Source organism: Crocuta crocuta, unplaced genomic scaffold (genome assembly GCF_008692635.1).
Source record: "Crocuta crocuta isolate KB4526 unplaced genomic scaffold, BGI_CrCroc_1.0 scaffold549, whole genome shotgun sequence".
NCBI lineage: Eukaryota > Metazoa > Chordata > Mammalia > Carnivora > Hyaenidae > Crocuta > Crocuta crocuta.
In genome coordinates, this window is record NW_027529169.1 from 530,499 (window position 1) to 554,134 (window position 23,636).

Sequence of the window (23,636 nt, forward strand, 5' to 3'; positions counted from 1 at the left end):
GGCGAGCGGGGGAGGGGCGGGGGGGGGGCGGGGAGAAAGAGACACAGAGACAATCCCAGGCAGGCTCCATGCTGTTAGCACAGAGCCTGATGTGGGGCTGGATCCCATGAACCTCGAGATCATGACCTGAGCTGAAATCAAGAGTTGGATGCTTAACCGACTGAGTCAGCCCCTTGTCTTCTCTGGTTTTATCCCTCCCTTTTCATTTTTTCCTAGCTTTCCCCCACTTCCCACTGCCTACTACCATGTTCTCCACATACCTAGCCTCTCTTCTCAATCTCCAGGTACTCCCTCCTCCCGGGAAGGCACCCTTTCTTCAGTGGGCCTCAGTTCTGTCCTGGGTACTGAAGAAGAAGATGAAGATGAGGAATATGAATACATGAACCGGAGAAGAAGGCACAGTCCGCCTCGTCCCCCTAGACCTAGTTCTCTTGAGGAGCTGGGTTATGAGTACATGGATGTGGGATCAGACCTCAGTGCTTCCCTGGGCAGCACACAGAGTTGCCCACTCAACCCTGTGCCAATCATGGCTGCTGCGGGCACAACCCCAGATGAGGACTATGAATACATGAATCGGAGACATGGTGGAGGAGCTCCTGGGGGAGATTATGCAGCCATGGGGGCCTGCCCAGCAGCTGAACAAGGGTATGAAGAGATGAGAGCTTTCCAGGGGCCTGGACACCATGCCCCCCAAGTCCACTGTGCTCGCCTCAAAACTCTGCGTAGTTTAGAGGCCACTGACTCCGCTTTTGATAACCCTGATTACTGGCACAGCAGGCTTTTCCCCAAGGCTAATGCTCAGAGAACATAACCCCTGCTTCCTGAAGTACTCAGGGAGCATCTCATGGCAGCTAGTGCCTCTAGAGGGTACTCTTCTTCTCCCTCGCCCCTCCCTCACAGGTGTCAGCCCCATTTCCCCAGTCCTAGACAATTCCATTCAACCCTTGGAGGCTTTTGAACACTTTGACACAAAATTCTTGTGGTATGTAGCCAGCTGTGCACTTTCTTCTCTTTCCCAATCCTGGGAAAGGAGGTTTTCCCTATTTTTGTGTGCTTTCCTAATCCCATTCCTCAGCTTCCTCAGGGGGACTCCCTGGAGATATGAAGGATTACTCCCATGTCTCTTTCATTCAGGGACTTGTTGAGATTAGGCTTTAAAGTGTGCTTTTGTTTCCTATCAGACTCCTAAGGAAGAGGAAACAGGGGTACCCTTCAGGGGAAAGTAAAAGTTTGGTTTATGACTCAGTCCCCTGGAAACAATGGAAAGCTTCAAATCTTGAGTGAAGAAAGAGATTGGGCATCAATACTGATTACTATTAATTGAACGTTTACAATGCCAGCCATCATCCTAAAGTTTACCTACATTATCTCACCTGATGCTTACAGCAGTTTTATGAATTAGGTATTATCCCATTTCACAAAAAAGGGAAACTGAGCCTTAAAGGGACTAAGTAAATTAAGTGGCAGGTTCAGGACTTAGAATCTTCCAACGCAGGTTCTCTTACTGTAAGATATCAAGGAAAACTGATATAAGTCAGAGTCCTTGTAAGGGGCATTGTCTTCTTGTTTTTGCACTGAATCAAGCCCAACAACCACAGCCTCCTCCTACACCCAGACTTCTCATCTCGGGAAGTGGGGGTAATGAGGTGGTCAGAAGGAAAAATTAACTGGACCTTTTTGTGTAAACCATAACCTACATGTGCTGTAAATGATCACTTCTCACCCAAGGGACAGATCATAACAGTCCAAGAGCCACTTTTAGGGTCTATTCTCATCTAGTGGTGGGAAATTTCCAGTCGGAATAGAAAGAGGACCCAGCTTCAGGCCTCTGTCCCCTTGGATGGGAAACGGGGTATCTTTTGTATCACTGAAGTTTTTTGTTTTGTTTTTATACGTGCTTGAATAAAAATACCAAAGTTTTCCAGCTTTCTGTCAAATGAAAAACCTTTAGTGTGTGATAGATCATCCCTTTGCTCTTCAGCAGTGGATAGCTACCCCAGCATGCTGCCTTGTGTCTTCTGACAGTCCTACTCTGTCCCTTGCAGCTTTCTCCAGCCCTACTCTTCTGAAGACAAGCATAGCACACAGTGCTTTTCATTTAAGGCATTTACTAGGAATCTCTACAGGGCAGCCACCTGGGAGTAACAAAAACAAGAAAATCCACGTTTGGGAAAATAAGAAAGCCAGACAGATGTGGTTCCTCAAGAAATGGAACACTAAAACTCCCATATGTTTCAGAACTCTCATTCTCTTGAGAAAGTATGTGTCAACACTTCCCTCAAGTGCCATCAAAGCCTATAGTTGGAGCAATGGTGCCATCTTCAGTGGGAATCTGGCCTCTAGAATGGGAGGCTGTAAATGGATAATCCCTCCGGACTCTAGCTGCCCAGTTAGCCCTTGCTACTTGTACTTCTGGTCTCCTTCCACATAGTTCTTGCCCCTCCTCGTTCTCCCAGCACAGGATTGATTGGACCGGCTGAGCCGGTCCCCCCAGCCGCTCCAGGGATCCGGGGAAGGGCACACCCAGCCTCCCCGCCCTTAATATAGTCACTCCCTCCTCGCCTCGGTTCCACCGAGCCCTGCTGCCTCGACACCCGTCGCCCTGCTGTAGCTCCGCCCCTTCTCCCTTAGCCCGCCCCTCTCTATTACAGGTTCTCGCTCCGTGCTCCTGGTGGATGTGGTTTTTCCGGGAGAGACCACGCTTCCCATCAAGCTCGCCAACGGCTCCGCCTTCCCGCTGGAGCCTGACCCTTCCCAGAGTGCTCGGCGAGTCCGGCGTGCGAGGCCCTTGGAGGGCAAGGCCCCAGGGCCTGGCTTAGGAGCGCGAAAGGCGAACTGGGAATTGTAGTTTCAAAGTCGGCAAGGTCAGCTAGAGGCGGGCTGTAGAAAGGACTCGTTGTCCCAGCGTGCCTTGCGCCTCAGCCCGCGCGCTCGCAGCTTCTCGCTCTCGCCCGCCCGCCCGCTCCCTTGCTAGCTCGCGCTTTCGCTCGCGCTCTCCTCGCGGATCGAAGGGGCTGTAGGCATAGCCTGCGGCTGGGAAGGAAGACAGAGGCGGCGGCTCAGGGGGAACGAGGCTGCGGTGGTGGTAGTGGTGGGAAGATGTCGGGCGAGGACGAGCAGCAGGAGCAAACTATCGCCGAGGACCTGGTCGTGACCAAGTATAAGATGGGGGGCGACATCGCCAACCGTGAGTGCGGGCCTTGGGGGTCCGGAGATCGAGGCTGAGAGGGGGGAGGCAAAGGGGATGGTGCTGGGCTGGCCCCGGAGGGGCTGGAGCGGTGGGGTCATGCGGAGTGAGGAGCTGAGGGCCCCGTGCCGGTCCGCCGTGGGTGGCGTGGTGGGAAGACTCCGTGTCGCGCCTGGGACCTGAGCCGCTGGGCCCGGGCTGGAGTATGTGGAGGTGTGGGGCCCTGACCGGGAAGATCACAGAGCAGGGCCCCCCAGCCGGCTCCGAACTTAGGCCGTTAGGAGGCAAGGCGCATCATCTGCCCCTCACCCTTCGGTCCGGATCCGGATCCCTGCCTCTTATTCTGGCAGCGGCGAGGCCACCTCGTAAAGGAAGCGCCCAGCTGTTGGCGACGGAAGCGCCCCTCTATTTTGTTTTGGCTCCCCGGCATCAAGAGCCCAGCCGGCACGTGTCGCCGGGTTCCCATGCGGATAGCTGGCTTTCTTCTTCCTCTGCTACAGTCCCTGACACCAGCTTCTCTACCACGTGCTTTGCTGGAGTCTTTCGTTTTTTACTTCAACTCCTTCGCTGGTGGGTTGGGCCCCTTCTACCCTTGGGCCAGTGCAGGGACCGTTGGAGGACACCACTGGAGCTCCTAACACAACTCTTGGAGATAATATCAGGCTTTTCTTGAAGCTGCTACCAACAATCTGTGCAGATAGCCTTAGCCGTCAATTTTGGTTGTTCTCAGGGGCTTGATGACTCTAGGAGTGTTTTGAGGTTCTCAACCCAACTAGGCAGTCTTGTGAATGGTATTGAAAAGGGGAGGGGGGGCTGATTTTAGGATCTCAGAAGTCAGCTTTATTACCACTCTGCTCAGACTTTCTCAGCAGCTGCCTGCCAAGCTTGGCAGACGTCACACTTTCCCTTTTCTCTTTGCAATTTATCTTTTCACTTTAAAACCCAGTTACGGGGACAGAAAACCCTTGTGTTTGGGCTTTTAAATGGTTTTGACAGTAAAGACAGGTATTTAGTCTTTGGTCCTATGGCTGAAAACCTGAGTTTTCCGTGCTTCTAAAGAATCACCAAAACTTCGATCACAAAAATCAAATCTGAAGTTCAGGATAGGCCATGGTGAGGGCACCCAGTGAACAGAACAAAGCTTTATAACAGAATGAACATTTAGTATAGTGCCCTTATTTGGGGTGCTTTTTAGTATTAGTGGTTTGGATCAAAAATTTTCCCCTTGCAGTTTATAACTTCTGGAGGCACTTGTGATCCCAGATACCAGTTTGAAACTCTCTCAGTTCTTACGCCTCTTTGAGATGTGCTACAAGTTGTAAGGCATGAGCCTTTGAAGCCCAGGAATTTTGGATTAAGTCCCCTTGGTTTATACACTGGATGATGAGGAAATAAGTTTACAGATTGAGATTACTAATGTCTAATTGGGGTGTCTGAGAAGGGAAGAAGATAGCATTTAACAATGCATCAGCTTCGAGTCAGCAATTCTGTGTCTACCTTCCTGTTGTTCCTGACGCCTATAAATTTCTTCCAGTCGGCTTTGCATGTGTGTTGGTCACCTTGGTGAGAACCCCCATGAAGTTCATAACTGTCCTACCACACCATTGGTATGTTTGGAAAGTGCCAGACTAGGGACACAGATGGTGTTTACCCAGTTGTCACTCACATTCTATAGGGAGGGAAGGGTGTGTTGATTTTTTTTTTTATTTTAGGAAAAGGAAGGTAGACATTTAGTGATTATAGGTAGGTATATTCCGAGAGGCAAATTTGTTCCCTTTCAGCCTTGGGCAATGGCACTAGGGAATATTACAAACGCTAACTTCTAGGTATTGTGTGGATGGTAACTTAGACAACACATGCAGGGCTGACATGGTGGGATTCTGTCCCCAGGGGTACTTCGATCTTTGGTGGAAGCATCCTGCTCAGGTGTGTCCGTACTGAGCCTGTGTGAGAAAGGTGATGCCATGATTATGGAAGAGACAGGGAAAATTTTCAAGAAAGAAAAAGAAATGAAGAAAGGTAAAAAAAAAAAAAACAACAATCCCCCACTAATTTCCCAAGTTTGACCCTTATTCATTCCTGTTTGTTTTATTGTAATGATGTGACCCCCACCCAAGCTCCAGTAGAGATATTTGGAAATTTGGAACAGCAGGTGGGATACAGTTTCCTACCTAACCCAAACTGATTAAAGAGGCAAGACCCTGAAGAAAATCCTTCATTTTTCTGAGGGGCAGCAGGGCTCCAAGAGAAACCTAGAGAGAGAGACAGCAGGGTAGTAAGGCTGATGATTGTCTCTTTACAGGTATTGCCTTTCCCACCAGCATTTCAGTAAATAACTGTGTATGTCACTTCTCCCCTTTGAAGAGCGACCAGGACTATATTCTCAAGGAAGGTGACTTGGTAAAAATGTAAGCTTAAGCCATTTTAGAGCACTTGTCTTTTTCCTAAGCATTTGCATAGTGCTGGTTGCTAATGCTGGGTTCTCCTTTTGCCTTCTAGTGACCTTGGGGTCCATGTGGATGGCTTCATCGCTAATGTGGCTCACACTTTTGTGGTTGATGTAGCTCAGGTACGTGGTCTGCCTTGAACTCTGTTCCACCTGTGGGGAGTGGGAGAGGAAACGCTGCTGCTTCTTATTCCCACCCCTTACCACCATATACATTTTGAGAGAGCCCCTAGAGAAATAAAAGGAGAAAAGTGTTGGCTGGCCTCGCATAGTGACCAGCTGAGTTAGAGCGATTTTCCAGGGAGGTACTGATTGCATTTCCTTTTCTACAGGGGACCCAAGTAACAGGGCGGAAAGCAGATGTCATTAAGGCAGCTCACCTTTGTGCTGAAGCTGCCCTTCGCCTGGTCAAACCTGGAAACCAGGTAAGCTGTTTAGTCTAATTCCAAACCGTGATAGAGCCTAAGATGCATTAGTCAACTATAGCTGTTCAATATTGAACTGTCCCCTTCTATAGCCCCCTTATAAAACAGCTTTTTTCTTTCAATTTATTTATTTTGAGAGCGAGCGAGTAAGAGTGGGGTAAGGGCAGAGAGGGGGGAGAGAGAGCTCTAAGTAGGCTCTACACTGTCAGCACAGAGGCCAACATGGGGCTCAAACTCCGGAACCATGAGATCATGACCTGAACTGAAACAAAGATGATTCACTGACTGAGCCATCCAGAAGCTCTTTAAAATTAGTTGTGTTGGGGTCCCTGGGTGGCTCAGTTGGTTGTTAAGCATCTGACTTCGGCTCAGGTCAAGTTTTCACAGTTCATCAATTTGAGCCCTGTATTGGGCTCTATGCTGACAGCGTAGGACCTGCTTCAGATCCTCTGTCTCTCTCTCCCCTCCCTCTTAGAGCCCTCAAAAATAAACTTTCTTTTACATATAAATGTTTGTTTATTGATTTATAAAGTGCGTGTCAGGATGGAGAGAGGGCAGACAGAGAGGGGGACAGAGGATCCGAAGCAGGCTCTTTAGACAGCAGTGAGCCTGATGTGGGGCTTGCACTCACAAGCTGTGAGATCATGACCAACTCTGAGCACCTGTCATAGATAAGTTCCATGCTAGGTATATGGGGATATATGGTCCTTTCCTCATGGAGCCTTTAGAGATTCTCCCTTATTCTTGTTTTGGATGTGCATCTTTTCCTAAGATAATTTGAGGGTTATCACTTATGGTAAAACACAAATGTAAAAAAAAACAAACAAAACAAAAAAAAAAACCCAACATTTTTTTAAGAACTTTTTTTTTTTTTTAATTTATTTAAGTAATCCCTACACTCACCGTGGGGCTCAAACTTACAACCCCAAGATCAAGAGTCGCTTGCCCTTCCAACTGAGCCAGGCAAGTGCCCCCAAAAACCCAACTTTAAAAGCTTATAAAACAGAAATCACAATAATACCAGGAAACGTGATGGAGAGAGGCCAAAAGTTAATTTTGTGCTTTGAAGGACAATATTAGAAAGCCCAGGGATCATGAACTACCATGAATTAATACAATTTAACATCTTAGGCTATGCATGGAGACATTTTTTTCTCGCACCTCAGTCTCCAGGGCCCTGTTCAGTCCTTAAAGCTTGCCCTCCCCCCCCCCTTTTTTCTTTTTTTCATTTCTGTGCTCTCATATTCTTCATTTCTTTAATTAATTTGTACTTCACCATTGTTCCTCGTTTGCATCATTTTTTTCTTAAATCTGTCTTGGTTTCCTTATGATGATACCTACTTCATACAGTTGTTATGAAGCACTTTGAACAGTGCCTGTAGTAAACACTTGTGTTGGCTATTAGTACTTTGCATGTTGATTATTCTTTATGTACTTAGAATTGTGTATCTTCGTTGGAAGGTAGTGTTGTATACTAACTATTGTATAGTTATGACCTCAAGAATTTCAGGGTTCTTGCTCTATTGCCAACCCTACTGTTTAAAACTAACTTTTTGAGTTCAAATTTCCTCATCTGCAAAATAGGAAAAATGAAGTTGCCACTTACTGTCACAAGGTTATTTTAACAATTGAGATGATCTATGTACAGTACCTAGCACATGGCTTATTCGTTGTGATTACTTATTCTCTTTTTCATTTTGTTTAAGAACTGTAGCTTGGGGGGGTGGTCAGATCATGTTTGAAAGGGTGAAGAAGGGGAAAATCAGAGTTTGCTGTTCCCTTTCAACAGATCTTTTGGAAAAAACACTGGATTTATCACTAGGAAACCTGGGTTTATCCCAGTTTCTTTCAGTTAACTGGCTTAAGCCTGGGAAGATCTTTTACCCTTTCTGTGCCTCAGTTTCTTCATCTATTAAGTCGGGATATGGGATATAGATCTATTGTATTCACGTTTCAGAATTGTTGTCTAATTAGACTGTCTTTGTGAAAGCACTTTGTAAACTGATAGCAAAAATAAGGTGTTTTTAGGTTGTAGGGATAATAGTTTGAAATGAAAAACCAGTGAGTCGTTGCTCTGGATGGAGGATATTGGGACTATTAGTTCTTTAATATTTTTCATTCTTGTGGTGGAGAACTTACTGGCGCCTTTATATATCTCACCTGTTATTTGATCTTGTCCTTCTAGAACACACAAGTGACAGAAGCCTGGAACAAAGTTGCCCACTCATTTAATTGCACACCAATAGAAGGTGAGACCTCCGATAACAAGGTTGAGGGTCATAGTGGGTTAGGAGAATTAAGGATTTTGCTCCTTTGAAGATCCGTTCTGACTCTAGCACAGTGTAAGCCAAAACTCTTACTCCCCTGAGTTTTCATAACCAGGCACTTTTCCCTCACTGCCTGTCCCATCAAACTACTTAACGTGAGTGGATTTGGAAACCTTTTGGGATTCTAGATGGCTTTGTCCTGTCCACAGGTATGCTGTCACATCAGTTGAAGCAGCATGTCATCGATGGAGAGAAAACCATTATTCAGAATCCCACAGACCAGCAGAAGTAGGTGTCAGTTCCACCCTTTGCTCTCCACCCTCTGAGACTAGTCACGAACAGTTTCTTCCATGCTCCCAGCTTAATCAGTCTTGTCTATCTTCTATTTCAGACTGCAGGAACTACTCATTGTTTTTATGGTTCCCATTCTATTCCTTTTAGGAAGGACCATGAAAAGGCTGAATTTGAGGTACACGAAGTATATGCTGTGGATGTTCTTGTCAGCTCAGGAGAGGGCAAGGTGAGGAGAGTTTGTCAGAGCTACCACAGAGAGGTGACAGGGTGTGTTCAAAGAGCACCAGCCCAAATGTGACGTAACCTATTACTCTTTTCAGGCCAAGGATGCAGGACAGAGAACCACCATTTACAAACGAGACCCTTCTAAACAGTATGGGCTGAAAATGAAAACTTCACGTGCCTTCTTCAGTGAGGTCGAAAGGCGTTTTGATGCCATGCCATTTACTTTAAGGTACTGCTACTGCACAGCAGGAACAGGACTCGGAACCAGTCTGACTTCTAGACCACACTCCCAGGAACACTGTTCTTTCTCCCAACGCGGCCCAGCCCCTGCCTAAACTTGTAACTCCAGCCTGCCCGCATGCACGCCTTCTCTCCCTCTCTCTCCCTCTCTCCATCGGCCTCTCATTGAAGATAATGTGAAATAGCAATCCTAAGCATGATTTCTGCCTGAGGGTAGGAGCTATTTAAAAACATGAGAAAAATGGTGCTTGAATAGGGAGTTAAGGATGCCTGAATTTGTCTTCCGCCACCCAGAGCATTTGAAGATGAGAAGAAGGCCCGCATGGGTGTGGTAGAGTGTGCCAAACATGAACTGCTGCAGCCATTTAATGTTCTCTATGAGAAGGAGGGTGAGTTCTAAGAAGAGAGTTTCACTTTGGAGCCCCTGGTTACCATCCCCCGCTCTAGCTTACAGAAAGGGGTATCACAAAGGGGACATTTTATCGAAAACACTTCATCTCTCCCGTAGGTGAATTTGTTGCCCAGTTTAAATTTACAGTCCTGCTCATGCCCAATGGCCCTATGCGGATAACCAGTGGTCCTTTTGAACCTGACCTCTACAAGTCTGAGATGGAGGTCCAGGATGCAGAGCTAAAGGTCAGTGTGTGATGGAAAGTCGTGAACACATGGCACCTGTCCTGGGAGTGAGGAAGAGGTGTCACCAAAGTCCTGAAAGGAGCTGGGATACTGAGAGTGACACTTTGTGTTTCCTCAACATTCTCAAAATTTGTTTTCCTTTCTCCTCCTATTTATTTTCCAGGCCCTCCTCCAGAGTTCTGCAAGTCGGAAAACCCAGAAAAAGAAAAAAAAGAAGGTATGTTATATTCATCCCTCTCTGGCAAGGTGAACTTGATCCCTCTTGAGTCCACCTTCCTGGGTGTTGTGGTGGGCGTATATGTATCTGCATATCCTTATTTCCCCTTTCCTCAGGCTTGACCTAGAGCATTAGGATATTTTTGTCCTTGGTACCCTGGATACCCCAAGTGGTTGGAAACTGACAGGTTTTCCTCTCCTTTCCATGAATATAGGCCTCCAAGACTGCAGAAAATGCCACCAGTGGGGAAACATTAGAAGAGAATGAAGCTGGGGACTGAGGTGGGTCCCATCTCCCCAGCTTGCCGCTCCTGCCTCATCCCCTTCCCACCACACCCCAGGCTCTGAAGTGCAGTTCGTCTTCTCCACCCAGGACCGCCAGCAGAGCAGGGTCTCCCTGCCCCCATCCCTGTCCCTATCCCAGTCCCCGTCCAACAACAACCAGCTCCAACTGACTCTGGTCTTGGGAGGCCAGGCTTCCCAGCCACCGAAGACTACTTTAAATAGAAAAGAGAAATTGAATAATAAAATCAGGAGTCAAAATTCATCGTCTTCAAGCCCCTCTTTCTAGCCTTTTTCTACTACTCTCTGCTTTGGTCAAGGTTTATGACCCTACAACAGAACAGGGAGAAGGCTAACGTAGCCACCACCACTAAAAAACTCAGCTGAAATTTTTTTATACCACTTGGTGTCAGCATTTTCTCATCTGTTGGGGCTTGTTCCTCTCTTTTCCCGCTCTCCCCAGGTATTTTATCAGGCCTCAAAATAGAGAGGAGCTATATTCAGATTGTTTTTATTCACATGTGGCAGATTCCTTTTCTGATCCAGACTGGTCAGGCCCCTCTCATTTTTAGGAGCTGGAGCCTGCATTTACCAAGGGATTCTCATCTGTCAAATGGATCCTCATTTATAAATCTCTTAGTTGTTTTTGTTCTGCAGGACTTTTTTTTTTGTCTTCACCAAGCTGTAAAGAAGTAATCCATCTCCACCTTGTCCATTTCTTTGGAGTCAATGGGGGGGCATTCCCCTGTTCCATCCTAGAAACCTGAGCTGGAAGCTCAACTGTGGTTTGTTCCCTGTTTGAAATGTTTTGACTTCCCTCCCTGAAAGAAAGACCAGGAACCAGAGGAGCAGACTGACTGAAGAGACAACTCCTGGCTTTCTGAAGCTGTGGACTTGGATTGGATGAATTGCTAGGGGTTTGGAGAGGAAGGTGATGAAATTCGGTACCTCTGGCATGCTGTCCCAGGGAACTAGGGCTCCCGCTAACTTATGAGGTTTTTAAACATGTTGAAAATGACATGGCGTTAAAATAAATTTGGATTTGCTCATAATCATGTGCCTTTGTATGCTGTGCTTATTTGATAGAGATGGGGGACATGTCCGCTGAAGTGATGGTCATTTGGAACTAATTCCATATATTGCCTTATTCTGCCTTTCTAAAGGAATACTGTGGGTTGGGACAGTACAATTTTTATGAAAGTTTTTAAAGTTTTCTAGAGTAAAAACATAACCCTGTTGCTGACAGTTTGTTCAGGACAATGCATACTGCAAAAAATAAAACAACTATTCAAATGCCTATCTTGACTTAGGAAGCCAGGAAGGATGCCTGTAGTATTAGGCAATTTTTCAGAGCAGGTCTAAGACAGATTAATTAGTTTATTAGAGTTGTATATGTGAGGCATTAGTGACCTGGAGATACTATGAACAAAACTAAACACTGGTCCCTTCATAAGAGCCTATAGACCACAACTCAACCTTGAACAACAACAAGGGTTAGGGGCACTAACATGCTGGTGCAGTTCAAAAATCCACCTAGAACTTTTGACTCCCCAAAATTTAATAGCCAGAAGCCTTAGGACATTTTATATGTTATATTCATTATATACTCATTACAATAAGCTAGAGAAAGACAATGTTAAGAAAATCCTGAGGAAGAGAAGTACATTTACAGCATTGTATATATAGTTAAACACATAAGTGTATCGAGTTCAAACCTGCGTTTTTCAAGAGTTGACCAATCAACAGGTGAAAACCTGATCCTGGTGGACTTGATAAAATGTTGCTGGAATTTATTTCAAAAACTTGTTATATTCTGATGGTGACAATACTTGAACTACGTAAACACTTGGAAAGAGGTTCCTAAGCTTTTTTTTTTTTTTTTAAGTTTATGTTGAGAGCAAGTGGGGGAAGGACAGAGAGAATCCCAAACAGACTCCACACTGTCAGAGCAGAGCCCCTCAGCAGTACTGATCTCAAATCTTGGAGATCCTGATGTGAGCCCAGATCAAGAGTAAAATGCTATACTGAGCCATCCAGGCACGCTGAGAGCCGTAAGTACGTTTTTTCCCAGAATTAAAAAGGTGACCTGTTGCTGTGTAAATTATATAGGGAAACCACGAAAAAAGGATTGTCACAAAAAGCCTTACAGTCTCTTATTAAAGTAAGGTGAAGTCTGTATGGTAAATTGTGTTCTTTTTCACCCTTCCTAGCTCAAGTTTCCTGTAGTCAAATCTACAAGTATCTATTTTCTGGGTGTTTCTGACCTGACCATACTGTGACACTGGGAAGTTCCTACATCTTAACACCAATTATTCTCACTCTAGAGAAAGCTGATCTTGCTTCCAGAATGTACATTGATTTGATCTTAACCCCTAAGTAGAGAGAGAGTCGCTTAAGTATTTTCTGAACAAGATGCAATGAGCCAGGAATCCTGTGACATTCAGCCTCATGCATGTATCGTGAGGGAAAGACCACAGCTGACAAAAAGCGTTGATCTAAGTGACAAAACTCTCCTTGTAAGTATGACGGCTTTCTCGACTCCCCACTTCCACGTTCTGTAATCTTACGACCTTCGTAAGTTACGAGATAGAATCTCCCTGCAGCAATTTAGAAAATAAACCAGTAAAACAAATTAGGAATTTCTGTACAGTCCGCACCTAACCATAGTAAAATGGAGGGTGTTGCCAGGAAACTGCAACTCCCATGAAGCAGTGAGAAGGAAAGCGGAAGTCGCTATCATTTGCTCGTCTGCACTTCTCGGACCCACGTTTGAAATATGTGCTCACGCTGAAATTACACAATATCTTCACAATAAAACTGGGGGAAGGATTTTGTAACTCAAATTCAAAACGTCTTCCCAGAGAACTCCTAATTCAATCACTTACTCGGCCACCTGAGACGGGCTGAAACCCACTGTTAACAGCTCTTAGGCAGCCCCGCCCCTGGAGGGAAAAGTGAGACAGCGGAAATGACGACACAGCTCCCTATTAAATAGCTGTAGGCGGGCCTCTGGCGCTCTCTCCGCCTTAGCGCCATCTTCTTGGGTGAGTGTTAGTGCTGTTTCTGTTCGGATTCCGTGCTCAATCCATTAGCATCTGATCTCTGCACTTGCCATCATTACAGCAAACTAACTGTAGCTTTTTTCTCTTTATCTGTAGAAACCTCCGAGCCATGAGAGCTAAGGTAAGCAGTCTCTGGCAGTAAGCTGAGGCAGTAGAGATTGGTGATGGGGGCGGGGGACAGACAGGCAAGGGAAGTCCGCCATGGTTACCGAGCCGCTGGGTTCTCAAGGATTCCCAAGAGCTAGTGGCGGAGGAAGACTAATTTGGGGAGAAGCAGAAGAGGTGGGTAAGTACTGTGGGCAGAGAGGGCGGGAGTAGAAAAGCGCGCGCGGGATTCAGGATTATTTTGGCGGGCGAGGATAGGAGTCCAAATTATTGATAGATTCACTGTGACTACGTCCATGTAGTTGGTCAAGACGCTGCCAGGTTCTAAATAATGCCCTTAACATCCCTGCCGAAGTCTGCTACTAAAACTAATAATCTCTTGTTTTATTCTCTGCCTCTGGTTAATGATGGGTTCCCAGTGGAGGAAGAAGCGAATGCGCAGGTATGTTGAGACTTCACCGGCCAACATAGGAAGAGGGAAATGTAGCGTGCCTTGGACGAAACTTGGGAGGAACATTTAGTTTAGAAATCTGAAAGAACTTCAGGTGAAAAGCAATGTTATAAGCATTGACTTGCATAGTCAGGGATTGAACACAGGATAATAGAACTGAAGTGCTTGTCCGTTTTGCTCCCACGTGTATTGGATGCACGTTTAAGATGGGAGGGAAAACCTGAGCTCGGGTTTGTGGGCAGGAGATGTATTCCCGTGTCTGCTTTTCAGGCTGAAGCGTAAAAGAAGAAAGATGAGGCAGAGGTCCAAGTAAACCGCTAGCTTGTGCACCCATGGAGCCACAGGAGCAGAAATCAGGAAAGCCAGAGGCCAGGGACGCTGGTACCAATTGTTGGACTGCATGCCTACTTTCTAGAGCTTGATTCAGTGGATCTAGACCATCCATCGCCATCTGATCGCAACGACCACCTTTGAGAGACTCGCCTTCTGTTCATACCAGAAGTCCCTTTTGGTCCTTCGCTCTGGACTTGTGACTTTCGGGACTAACTCTGTTTTCATTTGTGGCTGAATGTAACAACGTGTACAATAAACCCTCTCTTCTGCTGTCTTAGCTGAAGAAAAAAAATGGTTTTGTCTGTTACGTGGTATTTATTGGCTGGGAATTCTGTATCGGTACAGTAGGCCCTCTTTAACACCCCACGCTGTAGGGTGTTGAGCACGCTACACAGGCTACAGCCCGGTGTGTGACTCCTGTCCCTGGCTAACATCTGGTCCCAAAGCCCTTGGAGTTGGTAGATACAGGGTGGTCCTTACTTCCCGGAAAGGGTATGGTGTAAGAGGGGATAGGTTACAAGGTGGTTCGCGGCCAAGTTGTGGGCAAATGGCACTCCCGCCGAACTCTTAACCTGGTCTACGTTGGAAGTTCCGCTCTTTGGGCCCTACTGTGTTGTTGTGTTGGGTTGCTATGGTGATACGCAAAGCTTGCTGGGAACTTCCTGCGACTAGCCGCCCAAGTACTTCGCACACCATAGAGTAGTTCCGGGTCTGGTGGCTAGAGCGTCATTTCTTCCGCAGGAAGCGGAAGGGCAATAGGGTAGGCGGCTCTTTGTCGAAGCTAGAGGACCGGCAGGCGGCAGCAGCAACTACGGCGGCGGCGGCAGGTGAGGGAGGCGGGAGACTTAGGTGGAGGCCGCGCCCGGAGGGGAGGAGTCGGGGCCGGCCCAGCAGCTGGGCCCGGCTGGGCTACACAAGGCCCCCCAGGACCGAGCTGGTTCTTCCTCATGCCCCAGGGCCGAGCCCTTTTTCTGACTGACCCTGCTTCGCGAGCAAACGCCAGCTGCGTGACGTCACAGCCCTGCCCATCCCCGCAGCTTGATGTCACCTGGAGTCCCCCCTTTCCGCTTCACTTGTGCTCCCATAGTGTTCTTTTCGCCTGGTCCACGACTGAACGCGGGTCGCACTGCACAGAAACTAGCAAGCCGGAAGACTTGCTGCAGAAAACTCCTAGGACTTCTTTCCCAAACTCTGGGGTGTTGAGAAGCGTCATAATCACCGCCCCCAAGTCTAATCAGCCATCCCATTGCCCTGTCAGTCGCCGCTCTTGCACAGCTCCCCGTTCGGAGTTAACTAAACTCAACCCTAGGCCGGGCTCTGATCCCCACATCTTCCTTCATATTGAGGCAGGGCACCCCTCACCCTTTGTTCACTCAGGACTGATTTTCCAACCTATTCTAGACTCTCGAGATTAGTTCTATCTTCTTACTTTTCTTGCTGACAATTCCCTTTGATAGGTGAAATTCAGTTTGAATTGGAAGGAAATCTTAGAAGTGCCCAGAACTCTTGCCATTTTGTTAGACTCTTTATTGTAACAAACATAGCCCTCTGTTCCTACCCTTCTCCCACCCAAGTCTTTGTGTTTGTTTCTTCCTGTTCAGAACCCAGCAGTGATGTGGAGGTGGAGACCCACAGGAGCCCCGGACTTCACCTGAGCTACCTCAGGTATCTAACAATCCTGGAAGAGTTGGGTGGGGAGGAATATCATAGCTGATTATCTGCCACTGGTGGGAGTTGCAGCATGGCTCAGGCTTAGATAGATGACTTTTTTTTTTTCCCCACCAGGTCATTTCCTTTTAAGTAAAAGTTTGTATCTTCTTTTTTACTATATTTTCTTGATTGTTTCTGTTTGGGACTGCATCCCTTTGGAGGAAGAGGATCCTTCTCCTTTTACAGATTCTTCTGTAACTCTGGCTTTCATCTCTTGGTTCATTTTAAGGACCTCTGAAGGCAAAGTCAAGACAGTAGGAAAAGTGCTTTGGGGGACATGAAGACCAAAGAAACCAGGAAAGATTTCCTTATACTCCAGGGGAAGCAATATGAAGTTTTCCTGTATGAACAGCAGGGGGAGCCTGATCACTGCCTAGGAAAGGCTTATGAGGTCAAACACGTGGTGGCAGGGACTCCCTGTCGTCTTCGTGGTGGGGAGAGGGGAGGGCTAGAACCAGGGCAGTAGACTGACATTCCAGAGCTCTCTTGGGAAAGAGGAGACTTAAAAAGCTTTTATAGAGCCTATAAATAAAGAGGATCTTTATGGGGTGAGGAATGGTGTGGTTTGATGTCAGTGGGATCTTCTAATGGGGAACGGGGTGGGGGGGTGTAGAATGGGGAAAGAAAGGTCACTTGTCCCTGTGAAATTAACTCCTTCCTCCCACCTTGACATTTCTACAAATGGGGGTCTATGAGTGGAGATTCCAGCTGTAGAACTACCCCCACCCGCGAAATGGAGTGGAGGGGGCTGACCATACTGGTGTTGAGAATGGAAGTGAGCTGGGAGAGAATACTAAAAAACGATAAGTTTAGGGACTGCCGTCAAGCTGGTGACACCAGTCTCTTCACTTAGGGTTTCCTGGGGTCTAGAGATCTGATACTTCACAGTGCCCTCACCTGAGATCCCACGGAAGAGGGGTTAAGGGAAGTTTTGTCTGCAGTGTCCCATTATCCACAGCCCTTGGAAGCTCACCAGCCTATCTTGGCCACTTCCCAGTCTCCTCCTAACCTACTGAGACATTGAGACAGCGGTTTTAATTTCATTTCCTCAACTTTAATAAGGTCAGCTCAGAAGGGGAAATAAAACCCAACACTATTTTCTCCTTGCCTCCTCCTTGGTCTGTCATCATCAGTGAGATGAAGTGCCTTCACCCTAGCTCCCCCCCTCCTCCATTCGTCAGGCAAGTGTGAATCATTCTGATCTAACCAGGTGCACAAGGGCCTGGGAGGGACTTCTGACAAGCCAGCCAGTTCAGCCAGAATTCTCATCCCTTAGATTTTCCATCTCCAAAGCCACTGACTCTCTGGCCTGCCTCTTGCTGGACTACCTGCTCGATAGTTGGGAAGAGTGTGGCCTCTCTGGAAGACACTTGTTTGACACAGTTCTTCTCTTTCCTAGCGGTCACCAAGGGTGGCAAGAAAAGGAAGAAAGCCCGGAGTTGGGGGGGACCAGAATGCCTGACCGGGACAGCTATGCCAACGGCACCGGGAACAGCGGTGGAGGCCCTGGAGGAGGTGGCAGCGAGGAGACCAGTGGGGCAGGGGCAGGCAGTGGCGGGGCCAGCTCAGATGCCATCTGTAGAGACTTCCTGAGGAACGTATGCAAGCGAGGCAAGCGTTGCCGCTATCGTCATCCAGACATGAGTGAGGTATCCAACTTGGGGGTGAGCAAAAATGAGTTCATCTTCTGTCATGATTTCCAGAACAAGGAGTGTAGCCGCCCAAACTGCCGATTCATCCATGGCTCCAAGGAGGATGAGGATGGTTATAAAAAGACAGGAGAGCTTCCTCCTCGGCTGAGGCAGAAAGTGGCAGCTGGTCTGGGCCTTTCACCGGCTGACTTGCCGAATGGCAAAGAGGAGGTCCCTATCTGCCGTGACTTTCTCAAGGGTGACTGCCAGAGAGGAGCCAAGTGCAAGTTTCGCCACCTGCAGCGGGATTTTGAATTTGATGCTCGAGGTGGAGGAGGCGCTGGTGGTGGTGGCGCAACAGGCCCAGTACCCCCAGGACGACGTCATGACCTGTATGATATCTATGACCTCCCTGACAGGGGCTTTGAGGACCATGAGCCAGGTCCCAAGCGCCGGCGAGGTGGATGCTGCCCCCCTGATGGCCCCCATTTTGAATCCTATGAATATAGCTTGGCTCCACCCCGAGGGGTGGAGTGCAGACTGCTGGAGGAGGAGAATGCCATGCTCAGGAAGCGGGTGGAAGAGCTTAAGAAGCAGGTCAGCAACCTGCTGGCCACCAATGAGGTACTGCTGGAACAAAATGCCCAGTTCCGCAATCAGGCCAAGGTCATGACCCTGAGCTCTACTGCACCAGCGACTGAGCAGACTCTGGCCCCCACTGTGGGCACTGTTGCCACTTTTAACCATGGCATTGCCCAGACTCACACTACTCTCAGCAGCCAGGCTCTACAGCCTCGCCCTGTATCCCAGCAAGAACTGGTGGCCCCAACTGGAGCTCCAGCTGCTCCCCCAACTAATGCTGCACCTCCTGCTGCTCCACCACCCCCACCCCCACACTTGAACCCAGAGATCACGCCATTGTCAGCTGCTCTGGCTCAAACAATTGCCCAGGGAATGGCACCCCCACCTGTCTCCATGGCTCCTGTGGCTGTATCTGTGGCTCCTGTGGCCCCGGTGGCTGTATCGATGGCCCAGCCCTTGGCAGGAATCACAATGAGCCACACCACCACTCCCATGGTGACTTACCCCATCGCTTCCCAGAGCATGCGTATCACAGCCATGCCACACTGATGGGGCTAATGGACACTCCCCTGGTATAGCTTCCCAGGGCTGGGGTCGAGGGGCCGTTACCCACTCACCTAGCCCTCCCAGGCCCTGTCTGAAGGGCTCACTCAAGAACTAGGACAAGAGACTACAAGGAGTTTGCTTCTGAGAAAGGGTTAAGCTGGTCTGTTTTCTCTCACCTCCCTTTTATGAGGGTCCTCTTGTCCATCTTCCTTCAAGCCTCACAGAGGGGGCTTTCATAGGAGTGCAGACTGAAGCCAGCAGAGAGGAAGGACTGACTGAGGGGCTGTATGTACCCTGATGGGAAGATGGGGACATCCCTTGTCTTGTCCTGTCTTCTGCATAGCACAGGTTCCAGCACTGGCTTTGGAAGGAAAAAAACCCTGCCCAGAGGGAAAGCCAGGAAAAATTGGGAAGCAGGTGGCCAGGAGAGAAGGCTTAAAAGAAGCCTTCAGACAGTTGGGGGCCTAGTTGATTGAGTTGGACAATACAGAAAACTGTTTCTGGGCCCATGGGAAGGTGGGGACCATAGTACTCCAGCCCAAAGACTAGGGGAGCATTCATTACTCTGGGTTGGCGTGGAAATCCATAGGGCAGGGCCCACCACTTTCCAAAGAAATAAAAAAAGAATTATTTTTAACAAATGGAGGCAGTGGAAACTTGCTTAGATATTGTGTGTGGAAGATGGGAGCAGTAAATATATCTCATGCCCGAAATGGGATAAAGACCCCACCCTCACATAGCTTGGGTAAGGTTGGGCAGAGGCCAGATGAAGGGTAAGGGGCCCAGACTGAAACTAAATGGCGCTTTGTGGGGTAAAAGCATTGGAGCCACCTAGTCTAGTTTAAAAATAGTCCCATCTGTTTCTGGTTTCTATCTGCATGATACTATTCCCAGGATACCTTAGTAACCAGGGCTCCTAGGGTCATTTAGGGGGGGCAGGTTCTAAGGAGGGGTGGATGTGCTGGGAAGTGGGAATGGGATATGTATTGACAGATCCCTTATTCAAACAGCAGGGCAGGTGGCAGTTGCTCTCTGAGTAGTTAATGGCAGTTAATGCCCCTCTTACCCCATCCCTTCCTTGGTTACCAATGCCTTAAGCCTTCAAGGCTTGGGAGGTACTGGGAAAAGGAAAGTTCTCCTGGGGACCCAAACCTCAGAGTTCATCTCTTCCCTCTGCCTCCATGTAGAACCACAGAGGTTTTAAATCCAGTTAAGAGTCCATAAGGCCAGGGACCCCAGTAGCCAAACCTCAGTTCCTCCTCAGCTCGTGGTTGATGTAGGAGAAACAACTCAGGTATCTAGTCTAATGAGACAGTGGATTTGGGATAGAGAAGGTGATTCTGAGTTGTGCTTCCTCCATCATATCTCCTGCTACCTCTTGTTTTCTTGTCTGGTTGATCACTCAGGTTACACCTGGGCTTGGAGACAGTGTGCTCGGTCAAGGCTGGTCGTACAAAAAAGAAAAAAGAAAAGGCCTAAAGACTAGAAGTGGTCAAATACTGAAATATTGTTTGTGGACTCTAGAAACCACACGTTGATAAGCTTAATGTTGATTTTTCTGGTACAATTCTGGATTATTAAAAGAGATGGTTTATGAGCATTTAGAGACAAATGTGATCATAGATACCAACATGAGTTCATCCCAGCCAATTCCCTGATTATTTTCTTTTTGCCAAGTATCTCTATAAACAGGTAGATTTGGGAAACTGTAGACATTGTATGTTCTCTATTAACATACACCAGCTAAAGACCGCCAGGAATACACCTGTAGTCAAACAGATTGGGTTTAATGCTCACTGCAGTGATGGGACCCATGGTGTGTCCTAGCAAGGGGCCATTAGAAAGGGCTTTTAGGACTTGGGACTTTGGTTAAGTGATTTCGGGGAAGGTTCAAGGAAGTGGGTCTTGACTCTACTGGATGCTGTCAGGGAAGCAGGGATACTTCTGTGATTGGGTATCTCATCTAGGAAAAGGGCAGACTAGAGTGAGGCTGAAACTGGTAATAAAACAGCAGTCACCCATTAACTCGGAGAAGGGGATATTTGCTATTTCATGATTTGCACACTGACCTTGTTTTGTGTTTAAACATAATTGTGAAGTGTAATCTTGTTTTTTGCCTCACTTCATCACAGTCACTGAGTGCCATTGTGTGATGTTGGTGTTTCATGAGATTGTGTCCAGTAGGAGAACACCATTTCCTAGCTGTGAGCCCAGGTCAGTCCCTAACGACTCCGAAGCCCAGCACTCCCAGGCCAGACCCCAGATTGTCAGGGCAGCTTTGCTGTTTCTCAGCTGCTAAGTCATTGCAGATAAGAGAATAATTATGGATCAGTTAGTGGTAGGGTTTAGTGGAGTCAAAACTCAACATCTATGTCTACTAAATGTTGATTAGCACATTTTATTAGAGAAACTTCTAGTCTCTGGTGATACACTCAAGGGCTGTGTTTTATTTAAAAATATATATAAAAACATGAAAAGCCCTGTTAACAATAACACAAAGAAGTACCAAGTAAGCCTGAAAGTGCTGTAACTTGGATTGACTGAATTAATCCAAGAGGTCCGTTTGGATCAATATGGATTGACCCTGCCCCTAAAAAAATTGCTTGAGCCGGTCTGAAAAAGAACTGCAGAGAACTACGTTAGCAATAATTCCCCAAAAACCAATACAGGACTTCAACTGGTTTAAAAAAAAAAATTATAATACTCTTAGTCCTGTAGTATGTCAATCCATAAATACTACAAGCCTGCTAAGTTCTAAGCACCTTCTGAGGAGCTCCGAAAGGGTAAGAGAACCATAGTAATGCATTGTAAAAATAACACTCCTACCACGTCCTTAAAGTATTGTGTGTTCTAAGTGTAATTTTCATAGAGGCCCATTGATAAACCAGTTGGGATAGCAAAAAAAACAAAACAAAACAAAAAAAACCTGATAACACTGAGGGGAAACCTAATAGATGTCTTCAGATATTTGAAGGGCTCTCCAGTGGAGAAAAGGTCCTGTCTTGCATAGGAAATAAATAGGGAGTTCTAGAAAAATAGCAAACATTTACGGAGTATTTAATAATATAAGCCAAGGCACTGTGCTAGGCACTTTACATACAAATTCTCTTTGACACGGTGGGTACTGTTACCCAACCCGGTTTGCAGAAGAGAAAGGCTTAATGAGAGTAAGCTGCCCAAGGTTCTGCAACTACCAAGGAATGGAGCCAGGAATTCAGGCAGTCTTGACTCCAGACTTGGCCTAAGAAAGTTCTAATGATAGACCTACTTTGCAGTAACTTTTGAGAAATAATAGAGGAAATTACCTCAAATCCTGTGGCCCCTTCCATCTTGGAGAGAGCACAAGGACGAGATTACCACGTCTAACAACTCTCCCTCCCTGAGGATGTTAATGAAGTTTACATGTAAATGCAGACTGCAGCTCCAGGAAGTCTTGGTATTCTCACTTAGACGTCTACTTCCTCAAATGGCTAGGCTTTCGCCTGTTACCCATTTACTGCTTATCACCACCAGGTGGCACCTGGACTGCAGTATTATCTGTGGGCAGGGACCCACCCTGTTTACTTGTTCTGGTGCCTGCATTGCAGCTGCAGATCCTATGTCTCCTGGGCCCCAGCTGGGAAGAAACCTTCCTGAGGATGAGCTTCCATAGACCGTCTTTGTTAGAAGGGTCTGATGATCTAGATGGGGTGAGAAAGTAGAGAAGCTTGGAAAGGAAACTCCGTCGGTCAGCCTATCACCCCTCAGCCTAAGTGACCTGCTCCTCCTACTCTAGTGCTTGGCAAATTTTAGTTTACAGAGCGGTTTCCCTCCGAGGAGGCGCATCCATTTTCCTGCTGTAGTTCTGCTGTAGTGAATAGGTCACTCTTACCTCTTCCAAATTCCATGAGCTCCTTCCTACCTGCGTCGGAAAACATGGAAGACGTAAAAGGCAGATAGAAAGTTGTTCCTTACACAGTTCCGCACACTGAATGAAGCACTCTAGATACTGTCAGCCTCAGGGAAGTAAAGAAGGGGAGGTGAGAAAATTTAAGATTAAGGGGGTAAGGCCGAGCCGGAGTGGGTTTTAAACAGAGCTGATGAAACACAGCCTGATGGAATCTATACCCTGCAGAGCCAGATAATATTTATCAGCTGCAGATCTAGTCTTTCTCCACCAATCAACCCTACTTTCCCTGCTGCTTCAGACAACACAACAAGCCCCACACATACTGCATTAAAAGATAATCATTTTATGACCAACTCTTCCCTCCTGAGCTTCAAATTAGTCTAGTTTCTAAGTCCCTAGACAACACCCCTAAGTTAAGTAGTAACAATAGTCATCACCATCGTACTCTGCGCTTTTCCCTTCCCACCACGTACACTGTACAACATGGAATTGCATTAGTTCTACATGTGACTGTATTCCGAACTTTCCTTCCAACGCAGGCAAATAAGAAACGGAATTGTCTCATTACTCTTGATTTCTCTGTCCTAGCAGTTCCTCAGGGTCAGGGAAATCATGGAAAATGTAATCAGTGCCGCTGCAGCTGAGGCATCTCCCCCCCTCTCAACCCCCCACCGTTTGGGAGCCAATTTAATTTGCCCTCTATGATAAAGATAAGTAAATCTTGGAGATCACTAATAAGAAATAAAGCCTCACTTCCTATTCACGCCGTTTTCTCTGTCTCTCTCTCCCCTGATGGCTGTCGTTACACTGCACAAAGTAGAGGGCTGAAGACACTATGGACAGGTTCAGGCATTGAACATTTTCATTCCTATGGAGTGTTTTGTAAGGACAGCCACGGAAACAGGGATAAGAAATGTGCTTAGAGTATGAAAACTAGGGAAAGCTGACAAACGGAACATGTAGGAATTCCAGACAAATCCTGCCAAATCGTCCGAATGGAGTGGAAGTAAATCCCGATCTTCACAACGCCTTAACCCCAAGTCCCTCTAAAACGGAGTAATTGGCGGTGCGGCTTCGCATGACGTCATACCACAGGCACTCCCATCCCA

The 23,636-nt window shown here is 47.2% G+C and overlaps 3 protein-coding genes and 1 long non-coding RNA gene across 6 annotated transcripts in view; all 4 read left to right on the forward strand.

Moving 5' to 3' along the window:
* ERBB3 (erb-b2 receptor tyrosine kinase 3) overlaps window positions 1-1,924 on the forward strand; it is a 17,773-nt gene extending 15,849 nt beyond the window's left edge. The window contains exon 28 of the mRNA XM_077757475.1: window positions 285-1,924. Within this exon, the coding sequence (XP_077613601.1) occupies window positions 285-811 (527 nt within the window). The 3' untranslated portion in view covers window positions 812-1,924. The remainder of the gene's footprint in view (window positions 1-284) is intronic.
* A 992-nt stretch (window positions 1,925-2,916) lies between these two features.
* Window positions 2,917-11,270, forward strand: PA2G4 (proliferation-associated 2G4). 2 transcript variants are annotated; one of them, XM_077757477.1, is made up of 14 exons: window positions 2,917-3,187; window positions 5,078-5,206; window positions 5,490-5,595; window positions 5,687-5,756; window positions 5,966-6,058; window positions 8,244-8,307; window positions 8,535-8,613; window positions 8,767-8,845; window positions 8,940-9,073; window positions 9,379-9,473; window positions 9,593-9,720; window positions 9,884-9,937; window positions 10,152-10,218; window positions 11,047-11,270. In XM_077757477.1, exons 1-13 carry the CDS (start codon window positions 3,100-3,102, stop codon window positions 10,215-10,217), a joined length of 1,185 nt encoding a protein of 394 aa, XP_077613603.1. In that variant the 5' UTR covers window positions 2,917-3,099; the 3' UTR covers window position 10,218; window positions 11,047-11,270. The 2 variants fall into 2 exon arrangements, with proteins under 2 accessions (XP_077613603.1, XP_077613602.1); XM_077757476.1 differs by having other exon boundaries at window positions 2,918-3,187; window positions 10,152-11,270.
* Window positions 11,271-13,195: 1,925 nt separating this feature from the next.
* Window positions 13,196-14,463, forward strand: LOC144226169 (uncharacterized). Its single transcript, XR_013333545.1, has 4 exons — window positions 13,196-13,262; window positions 13,377-13,401; window positions 13,805-13,827; window positions 14,107-14,463. It is a non-coding gene; the product is annotated as an uncharacterized LOC144226169 (long non-coding RNA).
* A 351-nt stretch (window positions 14,464-14,814) lies between these two features.
* Window positions 14,815-23,274, forward strand: ZC3H10 (zinc finger CCCH-type containing 10). 2 transcript variants are annotated; one of them, XM_077757478.1, is made up of 4 exons: window positions 14,815-14,996; window positions 15,771-15,834; window positions 16,109-16,270; window positions 17,279-23,274. In XM_077757478.1, exons 3-4 carry the CDS (start codon window positions 16,266-16,268, stop codon window positions 18,639-18,641), a joined length of 1,368 nt encoding a protein of 455 aa, XP_077613604.1. In that variant the 5' UTR covers window positions 14,815-14,996; window positions 15,771-15,834; window positions 16,109-16,265; the 3' UTR covers window positions 18,642-23,274. The 2 variants fall into 2 exon arrangements, with proteins under 2 accessions (XP_077613604.1, XP_077613605.1); XM_077757479.1 differs by lacking the exon at window positions 16,109-16,270.
* The last annotated feature ends 362 nt before the right edge of the window (window positions 23,275-23,636 follow it).

Bases quoted from the DNA above. Each gene is read 5' to 3' on its own strand.
- PA2G4 (XM_077757477.1), top strand. From the start codon at position 3,100: ATGTCGGGCGAGGACGAGCAGCAGGAGCAAACTATCGCCGAGGACCTG. The intron at 6,059-8,243 runs GTAAGCTGTTTA...TTGTCCTTCTAG, and splicing joins TGGTCAAACCTGGAAACCAG to AACACACAAGTGACAGAAGC. The intron at 9,474-9,592 runs GTGAGTTCTAAG...TCTCTCCCGTAG, and splicing joins TGTTCTCTATGAGAAGGAGG to GTGAATTTGTTGCCCAGTTT.